Source organism: Prionailurus bengalensis, chromosome B4 (genome assembly GCF_016509475.1).
Source record: "Prionailurus bengalensis isolate Pbe53 chromosome B4, Fcat_Pben_1.1_paternal_pri, whole genome shotgun sequence".
NCBI classification, from domain to species: Eukaryota; Metazoa; Chordata; class Mammalia; order Carnivora; family Felidae; genus Prionailurus; species Prionailurus bengalensis.
Window position 1 is genome coordinate 74380174 of NC_057358.1, and position 26560 is coordinate 74406733.

The following is a 26560-nucleotide window of genomic DNA, read 5'->3' on the forward strand; positions in this document are numbered from 1 at the left end:
CAGGATACTCAGTCGCTCTTACCAGTGGTAAGTGGAGAGAACCCCCAACTCTGCGAGGCAGAGCTGTGCCTAAATGCTTGGGGGTGAGCAGTGAGACCGCACGGCCCTAGGCACCCTCCACTCTCTGGACTTGCTCTCTGTGCATCCTGTCCCTTCTGACAGCCTCATTCTGTGTCTGTCTGTCTGTCTGCCTGGCTGGGTGGGTGGTCTGCTCCATGAGGGCCAGGACTGCCTGTCTCATTCACAGAGCCCCTACTATGTAAGATTTCAAACATGAAGTGAGGGAGGGGGGAATGTCCATGCCTGGGCCCGTTCCTATAAGAGAAGAAAATGTTGGGGTTCAAGGGAGACTGCATCTGGAGCGCCAGGGGCACCAGGAAAGGGCAGGGGTGAGCTAAGGCCCATGGCACGGGCCCAGCTGATAACACACCCAGTCTCCACCAGTCCACCTGCTTATTAGCCAGCTCTGTGACCTTAGGCAGATCATTCTGTGCCTCAATTTGACTGTACAATGGGGGTGGGGTGGGGCAAAAACACCTGCCTTATTATCAGCATAAAAATAAGATAATAGAGGTGAAAGTATGCTGGAGAGGATGAAAACTCTTCAAATCTAAATCAGCATGGGAAATACTATTGAGTAACAGCAATATTGAGATTAATCTTTGCTGCTTGGGAAGCCTAGCGGCCAGAGGCCCAGGGCTCGTAGAGAGAGAGAGGAGGGCTGGCTCCCAGAGAGAAAAGCTGGAGGAGACGGAAGGTCCGACAGTTGGGCTCCCGGCCTGCCCTACCCTTTCACCAGATCCTGCTCGGCCTGCTGGAGAGGCGTGACCCTCCCTGGACGCACCCCACAATTAGCGTCCCGGCCTTCACAAGGAAGCGAGGGGTCAGGGGTGAGGGAGGGGTGAGTACGTGGGTGTACCGGAGGGGAAGAGTGATCTGCTATATTCTGTTCCTCCTCTCGGAGCACGTGTGCACACGCGCGCACATTCCCTCTCTGCTTTACCTCCTTTTAGGTAAGAGAGGGTTTTTTTTTAAAGGCCTTCTCTTTTTTTAAAGGCCTTCTCCCAGCAGTCCCACGAGTTTCTCCACCTGCCACAGCTGTCCTGAAGCCGGGACACCACCTGGGAGCCCCCCGAGCACGGCCTGGGCGGCTAGGACACGAGAGGATGCCCCCGGCACCCTCATGCCTAGGCGGTCAGGGAGACAGAGGTGGTGTGGCCCTAAGAGCAAGAAGCCACCGTGACCTGGAGCCTTTCCCTCCTCCATGGTGACCCAGCCCAGGTACCAGGGTCTCCAGAGCCCCGTCTGTGACTTCCTGCCCGTCCTGGGCACTGTTTTCTTGGCAAAGCCTCTCCCAACAGGCTCGAGAGGCGTGTCCAAGGGACTGAGGCAGCTGGGAGGTTGTGGGGTGGTTCAAGGCAGAAGGGACATCGATGTGGCCCCAGAGAAGACAAGTAGGAATGCTGACGAGGACACCAGCCCCGGCCACGCTTGGCTTCCACGCTGTCTTTGCAGAGCCGGTCTCGCCCCCGGGTCTGAGAGGATGGTGAAGGGCTGTGGCCGGCAGGCCGGTCTGGCCTTTGACCAAACCCCAGCAGACAGTGCGTTCAGGGGGGGAAGCGAGCCCCTGGGAGTCCTGACTCACCAAGGCTGGGGCCTCATGTCATGATTGCTCAGCTCTGGCAGCTTCCGTGCCCCGTGGTCCTGCATCTCCACCCACAGGCAAGGGAACGGGCTTGGGCACCCTGCCACCTGCCCTACCCAGGCTCTCCCTGGAGGAGTGGGCTCTGCCCAGCTTCACCCCGTTGCTGCCACCCACCCCGTCGGGCCGAGGCCGTCTCCTTGGCCCTTGAGGCAGAGCTATAGTTCGACTTGCTTTTCACTTAGAGCTGGACTGAGACCATCACACCCACCTTACCCATGGAGAAATGGAAGCGGAGAACTGTTCCTTAACTTGCTCACGTTCACTCAGAAACCTGAGGTACGATCCCAGCTGTGCCGCCTCCTGTGAAGGGCTCTAATTCTCTCCGGAAGCAGTTTGTGTGTGTGTCCATGACCACAGGGAGAAGAGAGGTCTGGCAGTGCAGGGGTGAGGGGAGGAGGACTTGAGCGAGTACGGAGCCACACCAGCTGTCTAGTCCACCTCCAGGTATGGGCCCATGGCCTCCAGACGCCCTAGGGCCCGGCTGCTCAATACCTACTCTGGGGTCATCCCCAAGGCCAAGAGATCCTTCTCCGGGCCAGACAGGGCACCTCCCCCCGCTGAGAGGAAGGAGGCCCTGGGGAGAGAGGGGGCTGCTGCAGGGCAGGGGAGGGAAGGACTGAATGCTGACGGAGCTTGCTGGGACCATTCTCATCCCTGAGAAGAGACTGGATTTCCCGGGATCCGGCTGTGGCTCAGAAAGGGATGGGCTCCCCTCCGAAGCCTCGGCCTCAGTGTTCTCTACGCATCACCTGCCGCTTCTCTGAGGCCTCGGTTCATGGTGAGGACCACCCAACAGGCTGAGACGTGCTGCAGGCAGAGAGGGACAGCAAGTGCAGCCAGGAGGCGAGGGTGGAGGAAGTTAGTCACAGCTGGGCTGTGACAGTGCTCGCAGACCACACTGGAGAGCCAAGGGTCGCCCCGGCCGGCCACTGACAGGGGCTCCAGGCTCCAGCAGCCGCTCCGGCCCCTGTGGTCAGGGGGTTAGGTTTAGATGGCGGTCAGCCATCTTGGCGCCCTGCCTGGACCCCAGAGACCAGCGGGACCGTTTGTCAGCCTCTCTGGGTCCACTCTGGAGCGCAGCACCTCCTCCTCAGCTCTTGAGCTTGGGAGGGTGTCGCCTTCACTGCCATGCCCCAACAGGGCTGGCCTGGGAACACAGCATCCGGGTTAATTCATGTTAATGGTAAGGCTCCCCAGGGACCATCACGCCTGCCCCCCTGCCCGTAGGAACAGCCCTGGCCACACCCGACTGTTTATCTCCTGTGCTCTGGGAAGAAAAGCAGGATGGCCCCTCCCCCGCGCCCCTCCCCAGGCGGCCACCCTGCCCCTGCCACACACCCGCCACCGCACAGATGTGACAGGCTCCCTCTGTCCGCTGCGAAAACAAACCGCCTACAGATGGCCTGACAACAAAGCCACAAGACACAGAATCTGGGAAAAACCTGGTGTGGAGAGCTCTCTATTGAACCCAGAGTCCCAGCACCTGCTCTGCTCTCCCACCCACTCCAGGGCCTCTCTGCCCCCCATTCCTTGGCCTTGGGCCCCGGCTCATTCCATTCCGAGGTCCTCCTTGGCCACCCGTCATCACAGGGGACAGCTGCCTCCACGCTGCCCGCTCCAGGGCCTTGAGTCCACTCTGCGGAGAGCCCTGCCCAGCTGTGGCCAGCCTGTGGGCCTCTTGGCCCCGGGCGTGCCCTGGCTTTCCTGACGGGAAGTGCCCGCTCGGGCCCCAGCCTCCTCACGGCTCCAGCTCCCGGGACAGGCGGGAGAGTTCCCGCTGGTTGTCGATGACCTTCAGCTGCTGGACATAAGCCCAGGTGCTGGCTGGACTCCGGGTGTTCAGCGACTGCTCGGAGCCTGTGGGGGTGGGGGAAGGGGAGGGCGTAGGGGAGAGTGGTCAGGGGGGGGTCACCCATGCCACTTGGGAGTGGGGGTGGGGAGGAGAGTGGGGGGGGCACCCATGCCACTCGGTAGAGCCCATCCCTTCTCCCACAAGGAGCAAACAACCCTTGCTGCCCTCCACCCCCCCACCCGGCCGCTTCCCACAGCCAGTCCTGAAGATTGTCCACCCCCCGCCCCGGTCTGGAGCAGAAGGGTGGTTAAGAGCTCAGACTCAGAAAAAAACAGGTCCCCAAGATTCCATACAGCATAGTACTCCTTTTACTAAATTCAAAAACAACTGAAACTAAAGAATATTTTGTGCTCATAACATATCTACGAAGCACGTTAAAGAGGTACGTACACGTACACGTGTGGGTATATATGTCTACATATTTATAAATGTATCTAAATAAATATATTCTAGCGGCACAGGAAGAGGAAACGGTCTGTAGGGAGGGGAAGCTCTTGTCAATGTGCTCACACTTGGCTGGGGCCCAGCGGTGTTCATCATATTATCACAATATATACATACATAAAATAAAATAAAGGGCCGATGATGACAGTGTTACATGAACCGTGGCTTATGATTTAGTCCCACTTCACGCAGCTGAAGACCAACCAAAAAAAAATCAGGCCTTGCCCAAGTCACTTCAGTGCTCTGGCCTGTTTGTGCATCTGTAAGCTGGGATAAATTCTACCTACATCACAGAGGTGTGGGGGAGAGCTCAGGGCATCATACGTGCAAGTGCCTGTAAACGCCAGCCGTGGCTGACCTGTCAGCACCCAGCCCTGCCCCACTTACACGTGGATGTCCTGGCTGCCTGGCTGTCCTCGTGGAGGTGGGAGACGCGGCTTCTGAGCGGTGAGAGGGGCACTGTGTGGGGTGAGTGGAGGGGGGAGTCAGGGAGACTGGGCCGAGCCAGAGCCTGGAAGGGGATGAGGTGGGGCGGGGGCTCCTAGCAGGGTTATCAGCCCTCTCACCATTGCTGTGGCTTCGGCAGTGATGCAGCATCCTCACGGCTCTGGCCATCATTCTCTGTGAGGACAGAAGACCAGGCCTGAGGGGCAGGACCCTGGCGTGGCCCGTGGGTCAGCTGGTAACCAAGCCCCCTTTGAGCGGGGCACTCCCGGGGACTAGATGGGGCCATGTCTGCTTTGCCCCGGCCTACCCAACGGCCCCGCGGGAAGCAGGCAGTGCGAGAAAGAACAGAGATCAGGAAGGGCTTAGAGCGGAAGAGGCCTGGAGGGCCTTGGTTGCAGGGTGAGGTGATAAAGGCTGTCCTCTCCACCATGCAAGGGAGTGAAGCAGGGGCTATTTAAAAGAAGTATTCATGGGGCGCCTGGGTGGCGCAGTCGGTTAAGCGTCCAACTTCAGCCAGGTCACGATCTCGCGGCCCGTGAGTTCGAGCCCCGCGTCGGGCTCTGGGCTGATGGCTCAGAGCCTGAAGCCTGTTTCCGATTCTGTGTCTCCCTCTCTCTGCCCCTCTCCCGTTCATGCTCTGTCTCTGTCCCAAAAATAAATAAATGTTGAAAAAAAAAATTTTTTTAAATAAAAGAAGTATTCGTATTTGTATTATTTTTTGAAGTTTATTTATTTATTTGGAGAGAGACAGAGAGCACACAAGCCAGGGAGGGACAGAGAGAGAGGGAGAGACTCCCGAGCAGGCTCTGCAGGGTCGGCGAAGAGCCCAACGTGGGGCACAAATTCACGACCCGCAAGATCAAGCCCCGAGCCGAAATCAAGAGTCGGACGCTTAACCGACTGAGCCACCCAGGCACCCCCATAGCTGTATTATTAATAATACCTTTAGACTATCTCCTGCCCCACCCCCCACCTCCTTCCACGGCCACAGTCATATCCCCCAGCCCACTCTAGGGGCAGACTCTCACTGTCCTTGAACTCACCATCTTCTCAAAGTTGATGAGATTCTCTACCAGCGTGTGGTTCCCCTCATGGATGAAGGTCATGTCTGCCAAGAGATGGGTATTGCTTAAAGGTCCCCAAAGCTCTTCCCCTTCCTGCAGCCCAGGAAAGGCGAAGGGCCAATAATGAGAGCCTTGGGTCTGTCCCAGCCCCACACTGCCCTCTTCCTCCGGTTCCCCTCTGACCTCCTGGAGCAATTTCCTTGTATCCCTTAGGCCTCTCGTATCAGACACCATCTGATGTCACCAGCACTTGCCTGCATGTCTCAACACTGCTTCTAGCCTGGGAACTCCTCACTCATCTTGGTGCCCCCAACGTGTCAGCACCCCGAGGGTCAGATAGACATACAGACGGGCACAGGACTGGAAGGGCGGAGGCAGAAGGGTAAGCTCTGGTCCTATTACCTTTGAGAAGAAGGGGCATGAAGGGGATGATGGGAGGGGAGAGCTTGGTGAGGGCCAGTCGATAGACTCGGTGGTTCCATGAGGGGTCCTGAGAGGGAAGAAGCCACAGTGAGCGAGGGAGGGCCCCGCTCAGCATGACCCACCACGCACCGCGACACAAGCAAACACCATCCTCTCAGAGCTCTGCTTCCCCTGGGCCCCAGGTCTCACCACAGCGGGCTCTGCAGAGGCGGGAGGAGACCTGAAGCACTCAGCCAGCCAGCGCGCACGCGGCTTCCTGGCCTCTGGTTAGCCCCCCCAAGCAAACTTCACGGCCATTAGTCTCTCAGGGGCCCTCCAGGTTTCAAAACTCTCTCTCTCTCTCTCTCGTTTCTGCCCCTGTCCCTCTCTAGCGAGTAAATTCCTTTGAACCTCTTGAGCCTGCAAAGGGAACTTTGTTCCCAAGAGCTCAGAGCCAGGCTGACAAAAGCACCTTTGTGCCAGTTCTCTCTTGAACACTCTCCAAACCTCTTAGCCCCCCAACAATTCCTAGCAGGGAGGAGGAGTGGGAGAGGCAGTCGGCTCCCCTACTCTTCCCTCATCATTTGGCCTAATTTAGCCCACGGGCTCCTCCTTGCATCCCCTGAGGGGCCACTGACAGGCCCCGGTGCACCGTGGGGTCTAGGGCCAGGACTTGCTTCCAGGGTCCTGAGGCAGGTCCGCTGGAGACCAGCGATCCCCTGATGTTCCCCTGGTGCATCAGAGCCCAAGGCCAGACCCCACGTGGGCCCTGTCCTGGTCTTCATACAGGACGTCATAGCCACGGCCAATGCTCCCCGCACTGAGGGATATAATGCACTGCGCAGCTCCCTCATAATGCTCACACTCCGTCCTTCGGCCAGCAGCCCAGACTCTCAGCCCAGAGAGAGTGAGGCTCTGACCCAGGGCTGGAAACCCTGGAAGTGACCAAAGACACGTAGAAGGGCTGCTGGGAAGCCCAGAATCAGGGTTTCTGGAAGGAGGAGCCAAGGCCCAGCGCTCACCAACAGCCTCTCCAGGGCCGAGTACAGCTTCCGGACTTTGTGGGGCAGCCGCTGCAAAGGACAGGCAGATGGAGTGGTCACTGCTCTGGGACGGGAGCCCCATCCCCAACCGGGACTCCCGGGATGGGCATGCCCCCCCCCCCCCCCACCTCGCCAGATCATACCTACCTCCCAGGTGTGGGCCAGGCGGCTGATGGCCGAGTTGCTGAGGCCAAACATGACGGCAAAGAAAGAATTGAGATTCTTTTGCTCCTTGAGGCTGTGAGTGGAAGACCCAGAGGCCCTCAGGGGAAGCAGCCACACCCACGGAGTCCCCACACCCAGGCAACAGCCAGCCTGGGGCCAGGACCGGGCTGGGCCAGCACTGCCTCTGTGGGGGCTGGGGCTAGATGGGGTGGGGACCTGGGGCTCGACTGAGCAGGGACGGGGATGTGAGAGAAGGTGGCCTCAGGGCTCTGCCACACACCCACAGGCCCCACAGGTACTCACTGGGCAGCCAGCTTGATGAACTTCCTGAGCAGCTGGGCCCGCAGGCCGGGTACAGGGCAGAGACACAGCTCTGTGGCCACCCAGTACTGGAGCTCGTTGAAGCGGCGCATGAAACGCTCCAGGTTGGCGGTGGTGACGTCCCGCAGATGCTGGGGGCCCAGCACGTAGTGGATCAGCTCCACCTGGATGGGGGACAGCAGGGGAGATCAGCCCACACTGGGCGAGGTGCCCCTGCCGTCTGCGCCTCTCCCCTCCCCTCTCTGCTCCCGCACCTGGTGGATACTGTTGAAGAGGTTCCAGTCGTGGTCCGTCAGCTGGCCCGCCAGGTCCTTGGCACTCACCAGGTCCAGCCCCTCAGCAGAGCCCACGGAGGGCCCCAGCTGCTCGGGGAGCGGGGTCTGCAGGTGGAAGAGAGCTCAGGAGGGGTGCCTGAGCAACCCAGGGGACAGGCGCGGGGAAGGAGAGAGTTGGGGGCGGAGACTCCGTGCCTTTGGTTGAAGGGGTGTCTGGGCGGGTAGGGCTGCTACCAGGAACGGAAGGGCCTCTGAGGCATAGGGCTTCCCAAAGAGGCATCTAGTCTCCCGCTGGCTCCCCAGTGCGGAGACCCCCTCCTCGTACGGCTCCTGTCTCCTGGGGGAGCCCCCAACAAGGGGGGGTCTTGTTTCTCCTTGAGAGCTCTCAACCGGCTCTCTCCCTTCCCCAGCAACTGGAACCTTCCCATCCGCTGAGGCCCACTCCTTCCTCTTCTCCCTTACGTCCAGCAGCAGCCAGAGCCAGGCCCCCCTCTCCCCTCTCTATGACCCTCCCCTGCACCCACCTCTGCCACCCCTAAAACACAGCTCCTCCCTGGCACCCTGCTTGTTCCTACCAGCTCGCGCACTTCCTGTGGGTTGACAACAAAGAGCCGTTCGTTGAGCCCCAGCGATGTGGCCACACCACGGGCATCTGGCTGCAGGCCAATGGCGTCTGCAAAGAGAGCAGAGAGTGGGCTGGGAGGGGTCGGGGTGCAGAGAGGGAGGCCAGAGAGCCACTGAAGGCAGGGTAGAGGCCCCATTTGGGAGGCTGGGAGGCCCCTTCTGCCAGCAGCCAGGTTGGAGTCCTGGGCAGATGCTCTGAATGCACAGGGGCAGGTGCCCACACACCCGCACTGCCCAGGTCAGCACACCCGAGGAAGATGAGACAGGGCTCTTAGCGAGACAGGCAGAGCTTGGGTAATATTGGAGTCTTCCTGAGCTTCCTCCTTGGTCACATGGAGACAGCAAGACTTACCCTGACTACTCACGAGTCTAATAAACTAATTTATGGAAGCAGTGGCCATAAGTATACGATGCATAGAAAAGCCCTTTGAAAACTGGAAATGCCTGACAGAGGTCTTAGTGTTGATTTTCACCACTTCCTACTGACCGAGACTGTGTTTTTAGTCACGTTCGAGTCCCCAGTCTGTAGGCCAGTAGCCACCAAAGCCAGATATACGAGACCATCCATGTGTCCAAAACAGTATTACCTCATATTTATTTTTCTCTTCTGTTTTGCATTTTTACGTCGCAGGCAGCTTGATACGATGTTAGTATAGGACTATATGCAAATGACTTACAAGCAAATATACACATAGAAGGGGGCTTGTGGTCAAAATATGAGTCACTGACATGGAAGTCCATCTAAACAATCTGAAGGTCAGTGCTCTAAACAGCTTCTGCCTCAGTAGGGTGTCAATCAAGTCCTTGGACAACTGTAATTCTCCAGATGGCCACCAGAGGGCGGTGCTTCCCAGAACAGAGCACAGGCACCCATGACTTCATCCTGTCTCCCCACTTCCTGAAGGGGGAGAAGGTTTTGCTTTTCAGGCCTCCACTCCTTGCCTTCATTCTTTGGGTACCCCTAATTCCTGTCTACCCTGGGCTCCAGCTGTCAACCCCGGGGCTGTGTCCTTCACGGAGAACTCGCAGCGGTTTCTGATGGCCCAAGTTCCCTGAAAGCAGGTCTAAATAACTCTCACGCTGCCCCGTTCTGAGCACTAACTTTGTGCCTCCTCGTGCTGAATGTTTTATATACGTTATCTTGTCTAATGGCCACAGCAGTCCTGTGAGATAGGTGCAGTTTTAGTGCTCATGTGACAGACGAGGAATCCGATAAGCGTTCTGCCCAGACCAGGATCACACAGCTAGTCAGCAGTGGGTCCTGGGATCCCAGCCCAGGTCCGGGAGTCCTGTTTCTGGTCCTAACCATCAAGCTCCTCCATCTCACCTGCCATGGTGCCTCTATCTCCCAACACCTCGCTGGCCCACTAGCTCTCAAATACGTTTGCCGGCTGACAGAATGAATGAGGACTACCTAGAGTCAAAAGCCAGAGTCTCTCATTTACTATGTGGACTTGGGAAAATTGCCTATAACCCCTTTGAGCTTCAGTTTCCCCGTCTGCAAACAGGATGAAAGTACCCATCTCAATAAGGTCGTTACTCGGATTAAATGGATATATGAGCATGATAATAATAAAACCTATGTACAAACTGCTGTGTCAGACGCCATTCTAAACCTTTAAATAAACGAGCTCATGCACTGCTCACGGTTCCTCTATGAAGTAGGCACTCTCATCAGCCCCATTTTACAGGTGCTAAAAAGAGCACAGAGAGATTAAATATCCTGCTCAAGGACCTACAGACACGGCGGGGCTCAAATGCAGACAGCAGGCTCCAGAGCTCACGCTCTTAAACACCACACACCGATCACTTTGAAGACACATAACGAACCGCCCTTAAATGCTAACCATCATTAACATCGATGAATATGATAAAAATGATGATCTTAATATGGGGGGGAGTCTAGGCACGGATCCGAGGGGCCTCTCCCTCGGGGCCACCCTGCCCAGAGACACAACTCACCGCCTGCAGAGTTGACCTTCACCAGCTCCTGCCCCTTGGTCCAGCCATCCTCCTGGGCCAACGCTGCCATCACCTCTCTCACTGAGGCCGTCACAGGCAGCTTCAGGGTCAGCACTGAGTGGTCCGGCCGGTAAATGTCATAGGGGACTGGAAGGGGGAAGGAAGACGGGGCTGAGCTGGAGGAAGGGGCTCCTTGGTGCCCCTACCCAGAAGTCAGCGGGCACCAATGGTAGCAGTGGGGGCGGGGGATCCCCAGGAAGCAGGACAGCTGACAAGGGGAAGCCTGGGGGGATTCGCCGCACGGAGTAGGTAGGGAGGCCCTGAGCTGTGGCGGGACACACGGGGGGGCAGACTCTGTCTGGCAGCTGGGAACAGAGACCCCGAGGAGTCCAGCGTGCCCTCCTCGGCCAGGCAAACTAAGGTCACGGGTGACGACGGCAGGGTGCAGGCTATGCCCTGGCCGGCTGGGACCACCAACCTTTGTCCCCAACTCGAATGGCACAGTTGCTGCTGGGGAGGGGCTGGTCCTGGCCGGGGAGCCAAACAGGCATGTTCCTGGCCTAAGAGGGAGAGAAGGTAAGGCCCGGAGGACACAGAGGAGAGCACGCAGAGCCAGGGAGAGGACTCTGTCACGGGAGCATGGGGCCCACGCATGGGGTCTGCTGGCGGCCGGAATCCGAGCCCCAGCGGGCGTCGGGCGCCACGGCTCTGTGAGAAGAGCCAGAGCAGGGCTACAAACAAGCCAGTGCCCAGTACATGTGTGTCGCCCCCTTTGCCAAATAGATCCAGGGCTGTTCTAATACGAGCACACCTCAGCTGTTGGCCCTGGTTTTCTCTTCCCCTTCCTCCTTTGGCTCACATTCGCTAGTTTGCTATTTGCTACACGCCAGGCTGAGCACAGGCTTATTCTAAGTGTCTAACTATTCACAACAGCCCTTTGATGAAAATATCATCATTCTTATTCCCATTTTATAGAGGAGATAAATGAGGCTCAGAGAGGTTAATAACCTGCATGAGGCCACACAGCTGTACGTGGCACAGCTGGAATCCTAACCTGCTCCTCCCTCCCTCCCTCCCTTCTTACCCACCAATGCTCTACTCCCCCGTGTCACCTGCCCTGTCCAGTCCCACAGCCGCTCCTCACTGGGCCCCAACACTGGGCCGATGGGGCAGCCCTGATGGGCAAACACCTCCGGAACGCAATTCCTCTGCCCACCCGACTGTTCTTCCAATGCCTGTACTGACTCTTCCTCCTCCAGCTCTGCAGGCGGCAGATCCTCCAGGTTCAGACCCCGCCCCCCGCCCCTGGCCCGGCTTCCCCACAGCTTGTCATCTTGTTCTGGGGGTTCCTCTGCGCCCTTCCTCCCAGCCCAGGCCAACCTCCTGTTCCACCTGCCCAGTGGCCTCCCTCCTCATGTGTTACAATGGCCCTACTATTCTCTACCCTGGGCCCTCGGTCGCCTCCCGCCCTCCCCCTCCAATCTGCGTGACCTGAGCCAGACTAAGCTTCCTAATATAGCTTCAAGGCCATCATTGTCTGCTGGATAAAGCACAGGCTCCTTAGATGACTTACTCAAAACACACATCTGACCTTGTCAATCCATGGCTCCAACACCTCCAGTTGCTCACATGGTTTGGAGAACAAGCACCAAACCCCTTACCGAGGCTCACGGGGCCCTGCATGTTGTGGCCCCTGCATGCCTCCCCGGTCTCCTCGCTCCTTCTCACACTCCCTTCTGCAGGGTCCCTAACGGGTGGACTCCCTTCCCCTTGAACCTGACTGCAGTCCTCTACTGCCTTGATCCTCACACCCCGCAGCTCTCGGCTCCTGGGGTCGCTCTCCCTGATCCTGACCCCGAGTTAGCCCTTCCCTTTTCAGAGACTCCCTCCTTTCCTGTCCTGCATCGTGACACTGCTCAGCAGCTCTGTCCCTCACTTGACTATGACCCCACAAGGCCGGGGGCGGCTCTCCCCTACTACCGCATTGTCAGCGCCTAGCACAGTGCCCAGCACACGAGGGCGATTCCACACTAGTTCCTGAGCATCAGGCACGAGCCGGGCAGTGTGGGAGCCCTGGGGAAACAGAGGTCCAGGCCCTTCCCTCATTCTAGTGGGACGTGCCCGACACTAACAGACAATAAGCAAGTAGGCAAAGAAACAAAACGACTCCACCTGGTCATAATGCTTTGAAGGGAATCATGGAAGACACCTTGGAGGAAGCAGGGAGTGGGGAATGCTCTCGATAGGGAGATGGGAGGGGGGCCTCTCTGAGAACCAACATTTTGGCTGAGATCAGAAAGATAGGAAGGATGTAGGTGGGCAAAGAACCAGAGAAAGAAAGTTCCAGACCCTGAGGGGGGAGCAAGCGTTGCCCGTAGAAGAGGAGGAGCTGTGAGAGTCTCCAGCGGGAGGAGCAGGAGTGGGGACAGGCAGCTGGGCACAGAGAGCCTGGTTGTTCTTTCCAGGGCAGCATTCCCCCACAACCAGCCCCATCCTACCTTTCCAGTCTTTTTTTCCTACCATGCCTCAAGAAATCTCGGCTCCTGCCCCCTGTTCTCGTTCCCCTTTGCCCCCTGTGGGCCCCCGCCGGGAACGGTATGGGCCATCTCTGGCTCCCAGAGTGCTGGGCACCCGGAACCCTGGGCTTCAGAGGCTGCCTTCAGGCAACCACCCCTCACCTCCCAGGGAACTGCTAACAGGCTCTGCGAACATGGATTCCCTCCCAAATGCAACAGAAGCCCCTTGGGGTGAGGGAGGGGTGGAGAGGTGACCTTGGGCCTCTGTGTCTCCCATCAGGCCAGCTCCCAGTGCCACACATGGCTCGTGCTCTGTGAACACCTGTCCCCGCCCCGGGGGTGTGTCTGTGCATGGGGATCCCTTCCCAGGCAGAGCCCCTGGGGTGGGGGCCGGAGGGGCCCGTGTGGTCCCGGAGGCGGGCAGAGAGAAAAAGCCGGGGCCAGACAGAGGTGAGAGGAGCCAGTTCATATGCAGACACCTTCATCTGAGGAGATGCATTCCCACAGCCGTTTTCCATCCTGGGGAGCAAATGAGAAGGGAGGTGAGATGAGACCAGGGGCCCCCGTGGGCAGGGCAGGGGCAGGGAGGGCTGGCTCCGGATCCCGCCCACCCTCCTCAGAGGCTCAGAGTTTTGCACACATGGTAAGCACCAGCTAGAGAGGGGCAAAGCCGGGGCTTGCAACCCAGAGCCTGCACTCTGGGATTTCCCCAGGCCAGCAGGGGAAGGAGAGTTCAAGGAAGTACCCCAGGTGTCAGACTGGGCAGGGGCCACTGCAGGTGAGCTCTCCCTGAACCTCACCTGCCCCCATGGGAATGTCTGGGAGGGCCAAGATAAGCTCTAGGGAATTCACCGGGCGCGGCCAGCAGGAACCAGCCCTGAGGATGCTTGGTAATAAATATGTGCAGAGTGGAGGAAGTGAGGACAGCAGGTGCACTCGGGATATGAGAATGACACGGGAGTGACTGCGTGATGCAGGAGAATGCACGAACATGACGTGAGGTGGACAGCAAGGGGACTGGTAAGAACAGCTAATTGAACGAGCAGGTCTAGATAAATGAGCAACCCCAGCCGACGCTCGTGGAGCACACAGGGCGTGCAAGGCACCGCTCGGTGCTCTTAAGGCACGGTAACATTTTGTCCGCCTGAGATAGGATCTCTCCTGGTTTTCCAGACTGGAGCCCAAAGCCCTGAGTGGGAGGAACGTGCCCAGGGCGGCACAGCTACAGGCGGTGCAGCTTGGATTTCAAGCCACATGTTTGGCCCCAGGGGTGCTGTTCTCAGTCCCTGACGCACTGCCTGGCATGCATATGGAAAGTTGACTGGGAGCCAGGCGTTACCTGTGGTGTTTCCGCCTCTCCGGCCACTGCTCCCGTAGCAGGATGCAAAGCCGGGCGTCTCTGCTCACCAGGTCTGAGAGTTTCTGGGAGGAGCCAAGATTCATCAACACAGAGGTGGCTGCGTCTACGCTGGCAGCCCAGTCCAGCCCTGCCTCACTCCCAGGTACCTGGAGAAAGCTGGTGGCCACGGGGTCAGCGTAGAGCATGGGACCATACAGGGCCACCCACTGGCTGACCAGCCGCAGGACCTGCTGCCTTTTGTTGCAGACGTAGGTGCTGTGCTCCTGCTCACTGCCTCCTGAGGGCTCCGCGTGGAAGGTGGGCACCGGTCAAGGGGACCACAACCTCCAGCCAGACCACCCACCACACCGCGGGAAAGGAGGGGCAAGGATGCCCAGGGCCCACTGACAAGCTGGCCTTGGCATGAGGCTGGTACTTCAGAGGGTTCGGCACAGCCATGCTGTGAGGGATGCCTTCCCCCTGCTCCATACGACATCCTAGTCACCCCGGGGCTGGAAGGATATTGGTGCAGGAGGGCAGCACAAAGCTGGGTGCTGGGCATGAAGACGCTGTGGGTCAGGAGGAAGTCGCTGAGAAATGTCTCTGTAGGGCAGGGACAAGGGGACAGGAGGAGGCTTCAGAGATTAAGTCTACTGAGCACTGACATAGGCATAGCTGGAGTAGCCCTTCTCCCGGTCCCATAATGGGCAGTGTGCCAGCAACGTCCAGCCGCTGTGACAGCTCTCCCCACCCAAACCAAGAGCACAGGAACGAGTACTTCTTGCCGACTGACCACATGGACCAGCCCAGCAGCCAGTGAGCTCAGACTCAGGGTGCCTGGCCCTCTCCCAGACTACACTGCCCACCCGCTGAGTCACACAGCAGGTAGGGTGTCTCTTGCCCCTACCTGTTGGGTCATGAGCACTGGAATCAGGCCGCATGGCCTCCAAGAGCAGTTCTAGGATCTTCTCTGGGGTGCCAGACATCACTGTATACCTAGCAGAAACAGCCAGTCCATAGCACACGTGCTACCACTCCCACTCCCGTATCTGGGACAGACATCAATAATCAATCACATCATCTCACTCTTCCCTATTTGCCAGTTCTGTCCCACCTTGGGGTTGGAGGGGAAGCTGGCTCTGGGGGGGCACATCTTATCCCTGGGTGCCCCTCTTCCCCCCATCCCCAGGAGGCCAGCAGGCGGGGGTCGGACACGGAGGAAGGGAGGAAAGCCTGGGAAACGGAAGGAGAGAAGGTGGGCAAGAGAGAAGGGGTGCAGAAGGAGCATGGCGGGTATGTTACCGGTTCCTGCCTGGGGTTGGGGGGCGAGAAGGGCCAGCGCCCTGGGAGGCTCTCTCCAGCACCAACACCACTTTGCCATGCTCTTCTAGCCTCATGGTCTTTGCTTCCACATCCTGGACAACAAGCCATACCCAGTGCTCAGCACACATCATGGCTCCTTTCCCCATTTAAAATTTTTTTTTCAACATTTATTTATTTTTGGGACAGAGAGAGACAGAGCATGAACGGGGGAGGGGCAGAGAGAGAGGGAGACACAGAATCGGAAACAGGCTCCAGGCTCTGAGCCATCAGCCCAGAGCCCAACGCGGGGCTCGAACTCCCGGACCGCGAGATCGTGACCTGGCTGAAGTCGGACGCTTAACCGACTGCGCCACCCAGGCGCCCCTCCTTTCCCCATTTTAGAGCATCTCCCTCCACCTCCATGCCAGACCCACAAGGCTCCCACAAGGGCATTCGGCCCTCCTCCCACCCCATTCCATGCCCATGGCCTTGGATCTGCCCTACCAGTCCTGTCCATCATGCAGCCTGAGCCCCTCTCTACCCATCCCTCACTGGCCTCCCTCTGTGGCTCCCCCTTTCCATTACACTGCCTCCCCTCACACCCTAGTCCCCTACCTCTCTGTGACCCCCTACCCGCACGGTCTCCCGCACTGAGCTGGAGTTCTTGGGTTTCGCTAAACTTCTTCAATGTGCTATGGCCCTCCTCACTTGGCCATACTCCAGCCATCACCTCCAAGTTCCCCCATCTCCTACCTCTCCCTGCTCCTTACAGGCCCTCTCTGTCCACGCCCCTTACCTTACCCCCTACCACTTCTCCAGAGACATGCCCCTGCCATGTCCCCTGCCCTCCCCACCCCCAGTAATGGCACCTTGATGATACGGTTGAAGTCCTGCTTATCCACACGGAGAAAATGACAGTTATCTTCTCGCAGGATGATGGTGGCTGCCCGGGGTGCGTCATTCACCAGAGCCAGCTGTCCAAAGTCATCTCCCTCATGCAGTGTGGTCACCAGCCCCTGCAACCAGGTCTCAGTCACAGCCCAGCCAGGCTCCCCAACACTCAGAACAGATGCACGGTGGGAGAACCCCAAGGCAGGAGGAAAGCTGGAGATTGGCAACCTTGGGTCCATTGAAGGTACTTCCTGGGAGGACTTGGACCAGGGAAGCCGGTACAACCCAGGGGCTGGGGAGACAGGAAGAACTCACTTTGCCATGGGTCACCACGTTGACAGATCCCTTCCAGATAATGTACCACGAGGTGCCCTTGTCTCCCTGGCTGAACACTGAGAGAAGCACAGATCAGACACTCCTGTGGGCATCCCCCACTTCTCCATGGCCTCTGCCACGTCCAGGTCCCTGCTGCCCAGCTTCCTATCCCCTGTCTGACTTACACACGGTCCCTGCTCTGCTGTGGGGTTCAAAGAGCAGAACTGCTGCTAATTCCCGCTTCACCTGTGAGGTGGGGAGAGGAGGGTCAGTGGGGTGAGCCCAGGGTACGAGGCGGGGCGGGGGGTTAGGTCCAAAGACACAAGTGCTCGGGGGCAGAGATGTGGCTAGGTCGGATGCGAGGGATTCAGCAGGATACAGGGTAAGGGGAGGAAATGAGCTAAGAGAGGCAGAAGGATTTCTGGACGAGGATGCTGGGAACAAGAAATTAGATGGACATTTCCCAGCCATTGGCACAAGGTGAGGGACGTGTCTTCTGGCCCAGCAGTTGGGGCCTCAGGGGCTCACAGGGAGAGGGGGTCCTGGGGAGAGTGTGAGGGAGGGCAGACTGACCGAGTTGGAGAGGTGGGCCACGGCCTTGATATGCAGCAGCTCCTCAAAGATGAGGTCCAGCTCCTCGTCTGTGCGCTGACCTGGGCTGCGGGCACGGAAGGGCCGGGAGGCACACGGTGTACCGTGGGTCTAAGGGCACGGGAGCCTCTACACCCACCACGCTCTGGGCCCGGGGCCAGCTGGATTGTTACCCGTAACAGGCCAGCCACCACTGAGTGCACACGGCGTGCCAGACAAGGGCTAGGCGCTTCAAGTGCATTATTTCTGCCCTCATGACAACCCCTGATGTGGGCATCGTTATCCTCCTTTGACAGAAGAGGAAGCTGGCACGGAGAGGCACAGAGAGGCCCAAGGCCACCCAGCTAGTAGCCAGCGGAACTGGAATTTGAACCCAAACCCGCCTGCAGACTCCAAAGCTCCCCCGTCTCAGCCACTGCGGCACCTGAGCGGACAGGTCTTTGGAGGTGCCGTGCCCCCCACCCACAGTTACAGAGGAAGAAACGGGTTCAGAGGTGGGGAAGGAAGACTCCAGATGACCCAGCGAGAAGTAAGGGAAACTCTCGGCGATGAAACTGAGAAACTACAGAGTCTGAGAGCCACGTGAGGCCCAGGATCGTGGGGTGCAGGGCACCCGACTCACGGCTTTCGAAGCGCCACAGTGAGCAGGGCATCAGGCCCCCGCTGGGAGAGCAGGGCCATAGCCTCCACCAGTTCCTCCTCCAGCTCATGGACTCCCACGGGCTCTGGCTCTGGCCCGGGGAAACGGTAGAATTGGGTATCTCGGTCCTGGAAGGTCCAGTCGTGTTTCACTGCAGGGCAGAGGCCCAAGGTGTGAGGAGAGGAAATTGAGGCCGCGTGGGTACAAAGCCCCCATTGCAATTGCAGGCACCCCCGGATGCCTGCTCCCCAGGACCGGCCGGCCCCACGGGGGCCCCACCCTGGGCTCGGGCTCACCATGGCAAAGGGCACCTTCATCCAGGAGCACCTGGCAGATTCCAACGGCTTGGTTTCGGGAATGAACTCCAAGGCTCAGTGCCAAGATCCCATCCACCAGCTCCCGGCCAGAGCAGCACTGCCTACAAGAGGTGAGGGGACAAAGAGGAGGGAGAATTAAGTGGCAGGAGGGTGGAGGGCAGAAGGAAGACTTTCCGTCAGAAAGGTGCCTTCCCTCTGTGGTGACAGCACGGAGACTGCTTGGGATTTTCTCTCTCCCTCTCTCTCTGTCCCTCCCCTGCTTATGCGTGCTCTCTCTCTCTCTCTCTCTCTCTCTCTCCCTCCCTCTCTCTCTCTCAAAATAAATACATCAACCTTAAAAAAAAATTTAAAAAGAAACGAGTGCCTTCCTAGGCTAGAAGCAGGACTCAGCCCCGATGTCCAAAGTAGAGCAAAAGGGAGAGAAAATGGGGGTGGGCAAGGAGGCGGCTCAGGCCTCCACTCACCGATAGAGCCTAAGGTGGTACTTCCGGTCTCGGATAAGGGTCGGGCAGGTGGCCAGGAGGTGTCGATGCAGCTGCTTCCCGGCCCGGAGCACCCGCTCCGTGGAGGCCTAGGACGGGGGCAGCACAGCAGGTTCAAGCCCTGACCCCCGGCGTTGCTGTCCCCTCCCGGCTCCTCCCCTCCCGGCTGGTACCTGCTCCAGGCTCACGCTGAAATCCAGGGACTCCTCACTGTCCGTGAGTGGCGTCTAAGGGCAGGGGCGGGAGGAGGGGGAGGGTCTGCACGTTAGTGCCAGGACTTCAAATCCAGCTCTTAGACCTCGGCCCTCCCCCGTCTCTCTCAGTCCCTGCCCAGTCCCCAGCTCCAAACACTCAGTCAACAAATACACTAGTTCTCCCCGACCACCCCTGTATGCCAGGCACCCGCCTCTTTCCACCGTATCACCAGAACTTTGCCTTCCTTCTAGACTCACGCACTGCACCTCCGCAGATGAGCTCCCCATTCTGCTTACTCAGGGCCCAGGTGTGCCCAGGCTCCCAGGTGAACCACACCTGTGCAGGGGAGAGAGCTGAAGAGCATGAGGATGGGAGGTAAGGAAGGCCCATGATAGGCCAGGAAGTGAGTGGCTTGGAAGGGAGGCCTAGAACACTTGCTCCTGGGCCAGAGTCACAAGGCCTGATCCTGAGCCAGGCTTTGTCCCCAACCACAAGACCCTGAGACGCCTGGATTCAAATCCCTGATCCTCCATTTCCTAGCAGCGTGATCCCGAACATATGGCTAACTTCTCCCTGCCTCAGTTTCCTTGTCCATAAACTCTATAAAACACTCGTAATACCAATACAGAGGCTTTGGGAAGGGCTATGTGAGTGATTCGTACCGAATGTTTAAAGCACTGCCTGGCAAAGAGTTGTATGTACATGTTAGCTATTATTACTCATCTGTGAAGCAGAGGGCGGGCTGCTTGCTGGAAAGCCCCTCATGAGCCTTCTTTTTTTTTTTTTTAATTTTTTTTTTAACGTTTATTTATTTTTGAGACAGAGAGAGACAGAGCATGAATGGGGGAGGGGCAGAGAGAGAGGGAGACACAGAATCGGAAGCAGGCTCCAGGCTGTGAGCTGTCAGCACAGAGCCCGACGCGGGGCTCGAACTCACGGACCATGAGATCATGACCTGAGCCGAAGTCAGACGCTTAACCGACCGAGCCACCCAGGCGCCCCTCATGATCCTTCTTTTGCTGCCACCTGAAAACTGGAATTTGTAGACCTTTCTGGACAAGATGCCCTACCCTCTATGAGCCCTCCCAAAGGCGTAGCACTTTATAGTTTACAAAGTGTGTCTCCCTCCATGATGTCCTGATTCTCTACAGAATAGGACCAGATATAAAGTAGGCAGAACAGGGATTGTCCGTCCTCTTTGACTTAAGAAACAGAAGTCTTGGGGTGAAGAGCCCGTGTAACTCAGTCACGCGTACTTGGGACGGCCAGACAGCCGTGCATAAATTCCAGAAGTGCTCACATTCTTGGTCTCACCCCACCCACCGCACCTGCCTGGTTCCTCCCCTTCCCCCTTCTCGCCAGCTCTCTCTCCTGCTTTCCCATCTACACTCAGCCCCTGAAAAGGACCTGGCTAGGAAGCTGGGGTACAACCAGACTTGGGGCCAGAACCCCCTCTGCTCATCCTGGCATCTTCCCACTGTGTGCCAGGCAGAGGCCTGAGGTCTGGCATGCATAGGCGCCTGGCCCGGGGCTGGGCGGAAGTCGCTAGGTGTCCCAAGGGTATCCCTGCCCAGGTCATGGGGCCCAGCCTGGTGCCAGACACAGAGCCCTGGAGACTTAGCAACAGGAAATGAGGAGGAGGAGGAGGAGGAGGAGCCAGGGAAGGAGGAAGGGCAGGAATGCTACCCAGCCAGCCCCCTGTGTTGGAACAAACAGTGCTGAACACTAATGACTTGTTGTTGTTCATGTCAAAAGGCCCAGGTGGCCCCGGTCCCTGCCCCAACTCTCTGGTGCCCACGACCCAGGCTCCAGCATATGCTCCCTTCCTGGTATTATTCTGACCCTGGAGGGCACATCAGGAGGGGAGGTGCCAGCTCACAACCCAGATCCCAGATCTCCAGGCCTTGTTTAAACCGTTTCCTGCCCTGCCCCAGGGAATAAGCAGGAGGGTCAGAAGAAGGAGGCTCTGACCCATCAGAGGTGAGGAAGTTTCCTGAAGGCATCCCTCCCAATTTGCCAAGGAAAGCAGGAGCCCAGAAAAGATGAAGTAACTTACCCTGAGTCACACAACTACTCAGAAATTCAAGATCCTACTGAATAACCAACAGTGGCCCCGAAAGTAGGTGTTTGTCTGCTGTTTCACAGCTAGACAGAAGGAGGCTCCGAGGTTACGTAACCTGTCCTGAGAGTGGGTAAACAGGGCCACCAGGATTCACACTGTGCTGTCTGATTCCAAAGCACAGGTCACCATCTCCCAGGCACCTCCACTGCCTCATGTTTGTCCCACTTCATGCTATGGAAGGGTAAATTCTGCCCTCAGGAATGTTCCACGGGCAAGTAAGTCTGGAAGACACGGCGTTAAACAAAGTTCTGTGGGTTTGTCATAGTCCCTCTGGGACTACGTCCATATGCACTGGGAGCCTCCTAGGCTGGGGGTGGGGGTACTATTCAGGATACAGTCAAGGGCATGGGCTCGCCATCCATGTGTCTCGGCCAAATCTCAGTTCCTAGTTGTGTGACCCAGCTAGTTGTGTGACCCTGGCTGCTCATTGACCTCTCTGCCTCAGTCTCCTCATCTGTAAAATGGGGTTCGTGATAATAGTAGCTCTGTCACAGGTAATTATGAGGATCAAATGAGTTAATAACATAAAGCACTCAAAGCGATGCTTGGCTTGTGGTAACTGCTTAGTAAATGTTAAGCAACTCGATTAAACTTCGTTATTTTATGATGGGTGCCTATTACCTGGACACAATGCAAAGAAGTGTTGTACCTTGGCTGACCCTCTCTCTGATGTGATAACCCCGAGCGTCAGCTTGGGGTTCTCAGTTGGAAAGAAGTGGCTGGGGGGAAGGCTCTTGACCACTGCCTCCTCTCCCGCCTGGACAGGAAGGACGCAGGGTAGGAGAGGAGGGGGTAGCTAGCTTCCCTGCACCAGCGCCATAGCCTACCCCCCCTCCTTCCCTCCCTGTCACTCAGTGTCAGAGCCACGCTGAAGGGGCAGGCACAGAGCCAGAGAGCCTCGTGGGGACCTGTCAGACCAGTTCCCTTAGGCCATGGCTAGGGTCTCAGGCCAGGGCTGTGTGTGCTGGGACAGGGAGAGGACGCAAGGGGAAGGGTGATGCTTTGGGGTGTCAGTGTTTTCATTTACAGCAAAAGAAAGTGCACCATGAGCTCAGACTCCATGGCCAGGTCACCTGGGACAGAAGCCTAACTTTGTCTCTTAGCCGATGTACAACCCTGGACCTGTCACTTAGCCACTCTGTGCCTCTGTTCTCTCATCTATAAAAGGAGACAATGACACCGGTATCTATAGCTCACACGGCTATTGTCGGCTCACTTGACATGAAAAAGGTAAAGCTCTTATAATGCTGCCTGGGACACAAGTATTATACAACTATTAGCTACTACCGTTGTTTGAACACGCTTGCGTGAAAGCATGTTTTCTGAGTTAGAGAATCTGGCCACCTCTCCCCAAACAATCGCTCAAAGGGAAGCATCCCAGGCTTCTCTGAGATTACGGGACCCCCCCCCCCCCAGAGGTCATCCTGATCTTGCCCCTGCCTCCAGATAAATTGATCCCTCTCTGGCTCCTGGGCATTGGACAAGATCTCCTCTCCTTCTCATGCTTCCCAAAGGAGATGTTCTTCCATCCCATCCCACTGTCACTTTTGCCATCGATGGTCAGTCCGTCCTCTGTCTAACCTCACCCTCCTGTAACCTGCTTTCATTTATTTCTCTTGTCCTGATCTAGTAGCAACAGAAAGTACTCTCTTCAGACCTCAGGAGGTTGATGGGTTTCCCCCTGGTTTTCTAAGAGGCAGGCTTGGCCTGAATAACTCCCAGCACTGTTCGCCTAGGCTCCACCCCTTACAACATCCACCCCCTACCCTACATGTGCACACTCCCTGACAAGCCCTTCTTCCCTCATGTGAGCCCCTCCTAGGCCAGACGAATCCTCTCGCAGGTGAGAGGAGCGACTTGACCGGTCCCCAGAACCTCTTAAATGCAGCCGCATCAGGCTGAAGCCACCCCACTCACCCATTCCCCAGAGACGGTCAGCAGGGCGGGGTGTGGCCCAGGCCCCTAGCCCTAAAAATCTAAGTACCCTTTAATCACCAATTCCCACCTACCCCACCCCCCACCCCCCATCCCACACACACCTGGCTAGAGAGGGGCTGTGTTTCTGTGACTTTCACCCTATTTACACTCCAGCAACCCTCACATCGCCCTTGTGGCTTCCCCGTGCACCCCAGCTCTTTGATTCTGGGGGTTGAGGGAGTCAGGAGACAGCCTGGCGGCCTCTTCCACCCCTTCCCAGACTCTGGGTCCCAAGGGATCCTCCAGTGACCTCATTGTCCTGGCACCTGACCTTTCCCCCACTCACCACCTTGCCTCTACAAGCTGGGAAGGGGACAGGAAATGCACAAGTAATTATAGACTGAGAGGGAAGGAGGGAGGGAGGGTTCCAGCCCACAGGCTCCAAGCAATAGCTACTACCAGTGACCTGGTGGGGTGGGGGAGACAGCTTAGCCCGGAAGGGGCCAGCTCCCCTGCTCCCTCCAGAGCCCCATCTCGAGCAGGACCCAGGCCCAAGAGGGCCCTGACCAGGAAGACCCAGGGAGGGAGTGCGGGAGGGGTTGGGGGGGAGAGCTAGGGACACCTAGATTATCCTCCCAGTTCCGACGCTGAGGAAGAGCCCATCACCTCCGCAGACCTTGTTTTTTCTCACTCAGCCTCCTATTTTGATAAATATAAAGGCCATTGGGCAAGAGGTGGGAGGAAAGACGCAGAAGGTGGTAGTCACTCCACTCAAAGGGACTTGACGACAAGAGACATAAGTGACAAGCTCTCCCAATTCTGTCGTCTGCTCTGGTTTTCCCTCGACCCCTTTGCCCAAGTTCCCTCCTGGTACCAGCGCCCCTCCCCCAACCTCCTGCCAATGCTGTCCCCGTGGGCAACAGAACAGACACACAACTGAATCTCACTGAATCTCAGGTGAAGGGACTCGGTGAAGTCTGGGTGGTTGGAGAGAGCTTCTCCGCTGATTTGGATCCTGCGACCATTATCCTGTCCCCCACCCCGCCCCCACTGCTCTTCCCCTCCTGCCCTCTCCTTCATTCTCGAAGCTCCAGGATGTTCTTCACTGGCAAAGGGAGACTCCAGCTCCAGTCTCCAAACTTCTCAGAGTCCCCCCCCTGAGCCCCCCAAAGCCAGATGCCAAGCACTGTTCACATGACCACCTCACCCCAAGATCAAGCAGAATTGACGCAGTTCTGTTGCTCACTGAGGGAGAATGTTGCCACGGTGATGTACCAAGAGCAATAAACAAGTTTACCTCACCTCCCACCTTGACCTGGCCCCCAGCGTCTCACACATGCCTCCCCTCACCACCTGGAGAACACACAACCACCCACCTCAGGGCACACAGAGGTGACACAAATGACAAATCCCTCTCCCCTTCCCCCAGGCCACAACGGGAAGACGCGAGTACCACATGCACATGGACTTACACGGTGCAGCTGTGTGAGCCACCCACGCGCACAGCGGCCAAGCTGCTTGACCCACTGTCCAGCCCAGCAGGAGCCCCCACACCCCCAGAAGCATGCTCTTTCTCCCAGTCCAGGCCCTCCTGCAGTCCTTGGTGCCTGGCCCTGGCCCGACAGACGATGGGCACTTACCCAGCGGAGCCCCTGGATGCAGCTGGGGCGCTGGTGCTCAAGCAGCAGCTGGTAAGAACAGCTCCGGGGCCGGTGCATCCTCTTCAGCACCATGTTGAGCAGGGTCCCCTCCGGCACCACGTCCGGGAGGCCTCCCACCTGCGATGCTCCAAGAGCTGGGCTGTCCTCCACAGCCAGGCCCACCTGCCAGCGGCTCTCACCTGGCCAGCCCACCTGTGACGCAGGGAGGAAGGCAGAGAGCCATGGGGCCGGGGCTGGGACTGGGACTGGGGCAGCTGGACCAGGGCACAACTGCCCCAGGCAGAACCACTTCCTCTGAGTCCTCTGGACTGGTCAGGCGGAGGTGCTGCAACCCTGCCAGGAGCCGGGGGAGGGACAGGAAGACCTTCACTGGGGCCTGCCGGTCTGGCGCACTTAGGGGTCTCCAGCTGGCGGACCGGAGATCAGGCCTTTCTTCCCGGTCTTCTTTGGACTTCTGCCCCACCCCACTGCCCATGTCCCTGGAGGGATCTCCACCACCTCCCAGTATGAGGCTACCGACTCACTGGATCCCCCAGAAATGCAGCTGCAGCTCAACCCTTCTTCGCCCCTTCTCCTTCACCCCTGACCAGCCCTCTCTTTCCCACCCAAACACCCCACCCACCATGTCAGCTTCCTCTCCTGCTCCTCCCCACCCTGACCCCACTTTACCCACCTTCATGGTCCTTCTCAAGCTTGCACAGCCCTGCAGGCTCTAGCAAAAGGTTGGGGAGGGGGAGACCCTCATCGAGACCCCTACTCCTCCTGGAGGGGTGCTGGCTGTAAGCCCCAGGCGAAGCGGAACAGGGCTAATTCCTAGCTGGACTGGCTGCCAGGGCGACCGGCTGGGTGTAGAGGCTCCTTTTGGGTGGGTTGAGGGCAGGGGGCGTAGGGGGGAGTCCCCCCCCCCCCAGCGGCAAGGAGCCCCAAGCCTCCGCCTTCGTCCCAGACGAATGAGCCAGCTGGCACCGGGCGCCGAAGCGAGGCTGCAGCTGGCACTGGTCCGGGCGGGAGCTGTCACACCCCCTACGCTGCCCGCCCCCTTCCCCTCCCCGGGACAGGCTGGGAGGGCAGGGAGGAGGCGCCCGGCCTTACTGTGGGGGAGGGCACCGGGAAGGGGGCGGGCTGGGCCGGGGGTGGAGTCTGGACTCCGGGGTTGTAGGGCGGGCACCAGTCGGAGGCCTGAGAAACCCCAGGGGGGCAGGAGCGGCCCAGGGTTGTGTGTAGCGGCGGCCGCGGCCGGAGTGTCGGGGTAGGGGTGCCGAGTGGCCGCGCAGGCCGCCACGTGGCCGGGAGGAGAAATGCAAACACGGAAACCAGGGGAAGGGGGAGGGGGGTGAGTCATTGCGGCCCCACCCGGGAGGGAAATCCGGGCTGGGGCCGCTTCCCGGCCGGGGGCGTCCTGCCTCCTGTTTCGGTTCAGGGTCTCAGTCCGGGGGGAGGGATTGGGCTGCTTTCCCGTGGGGAATCCCTCTCCCCACCCTACCCCCGCCCGACACACACACACACACACACACACACACCCCACACACGGGCGCGGGTGGGGAAACTGAGGCCAGAGGAAAGGACTGCTTTCCAGGATGGGTGGGGCCGGAGTTGTGGCTGAGCTTCGGAAGAGAGAGGGTTTTAGAGAACCACGCCTCCACCTCGTGCTCCGGGACTGCTGCCTGCGGGGGGGGGGGGGGGGGGGGGGGGATTGGGGGGTTGGGGGGAGGGGGTCAGGAAGCAGAGCCTCGGGATTCCAAGGTCCGCAGCAGCTCTGTACCAAGGCCCGTCGCCTTCTGGGCTTCACTTTCCACCCCCTCGCAGATGGCCCAGAGCCGCCCTCTTCTCCCCACTCCAGCTTCTGAGAGGCTGAGAGACAGTGGCTCCTGGACTGCGACTCCCTCAGCACCCAGTAATTGGTGAGGACGTTGATGAAAGGTTTGAAAGGAGTTACACGCCCCGCTCCCAGCTTTCTAGGACTCACTT

The 26560-nt window shown here is 58.4% G+C and overlaps 1 protein-coding gene across 2 annotated transcripts; it reads right to left on the reverse strand.

Annotated features, from left to right (window-relative positions):
- Positions 1-3135: 3135 nt before the first annotated feature.
- RAPGEF3 (Rap guanine nucleotide exchange factor 3) lies at positions 3136-25606 on the reverse strand. 2 transcript variants are annotated; one of them, XM_043563722.1, is made up of 28 exons: positions 25266-25604; positions 24572-24784; positions 18871-18924; positions 18680-18786; positions 18195-18316; positions 17881-18049; positions 17241-17325; positions 16853-16913; positions 16668-16744; positions 16331-16477; positions 15462-15574; positions 15067-15155; positions 14684-14762; positions 14327-14477; positions 14160-14242; positions 13300-13339; positions 10783-10864; positions 10305-10451; positions 8294-8391; positions 7698-7823; positions 7426-7607; positions 7105-7195; positions 6937-6987; positions 5915-6002; positions 5492-5556; positions 4568-4622; positions 4389-4460; positions 3136-3562 (listed from the first exon to the last, which is right to left on the reverse strand). In XM_043563722.1, exons 1-28 carry the CDS (start codon positions 25269-25271, stop codon positions 3444-3446), a joined length of 2772 nt encoding a protein of 923 aa, XP_043419657.1. In that variant the 5' UTR covers positions 25272-25604; the 3' UTR covers positions 3136-3443. The 2 variants fall into 2 exon arrangements, with proteins under 2 accessions (XP_043419657.1, XP_043419656.1); XM_043563721.1 differs by having other exon boundaries at positions 14160-14477; positions 25266-25606.
- Positions 25607-26560: the final 954 nt, after the last annotated feature.

Coding starts and splice junctions, on each gene's coding strand:
- RAPGEF3 (XM_043563721.1), bottom strand. Junction 18,925..24,571: donor GCATCCAGGGGCTCCGCTGG/GTAAGTGCCCAT, acceptor CCCTGCCCTTAG/ACGCCACTCACGGACAGTGA. Junction 14,763..15,066: donor CAGTGCTCATGACCCAACAG/GTAGGGGCAAGA, acceptor CCTGCCCTACAG/AGACATTTCTCAGCGACTTC.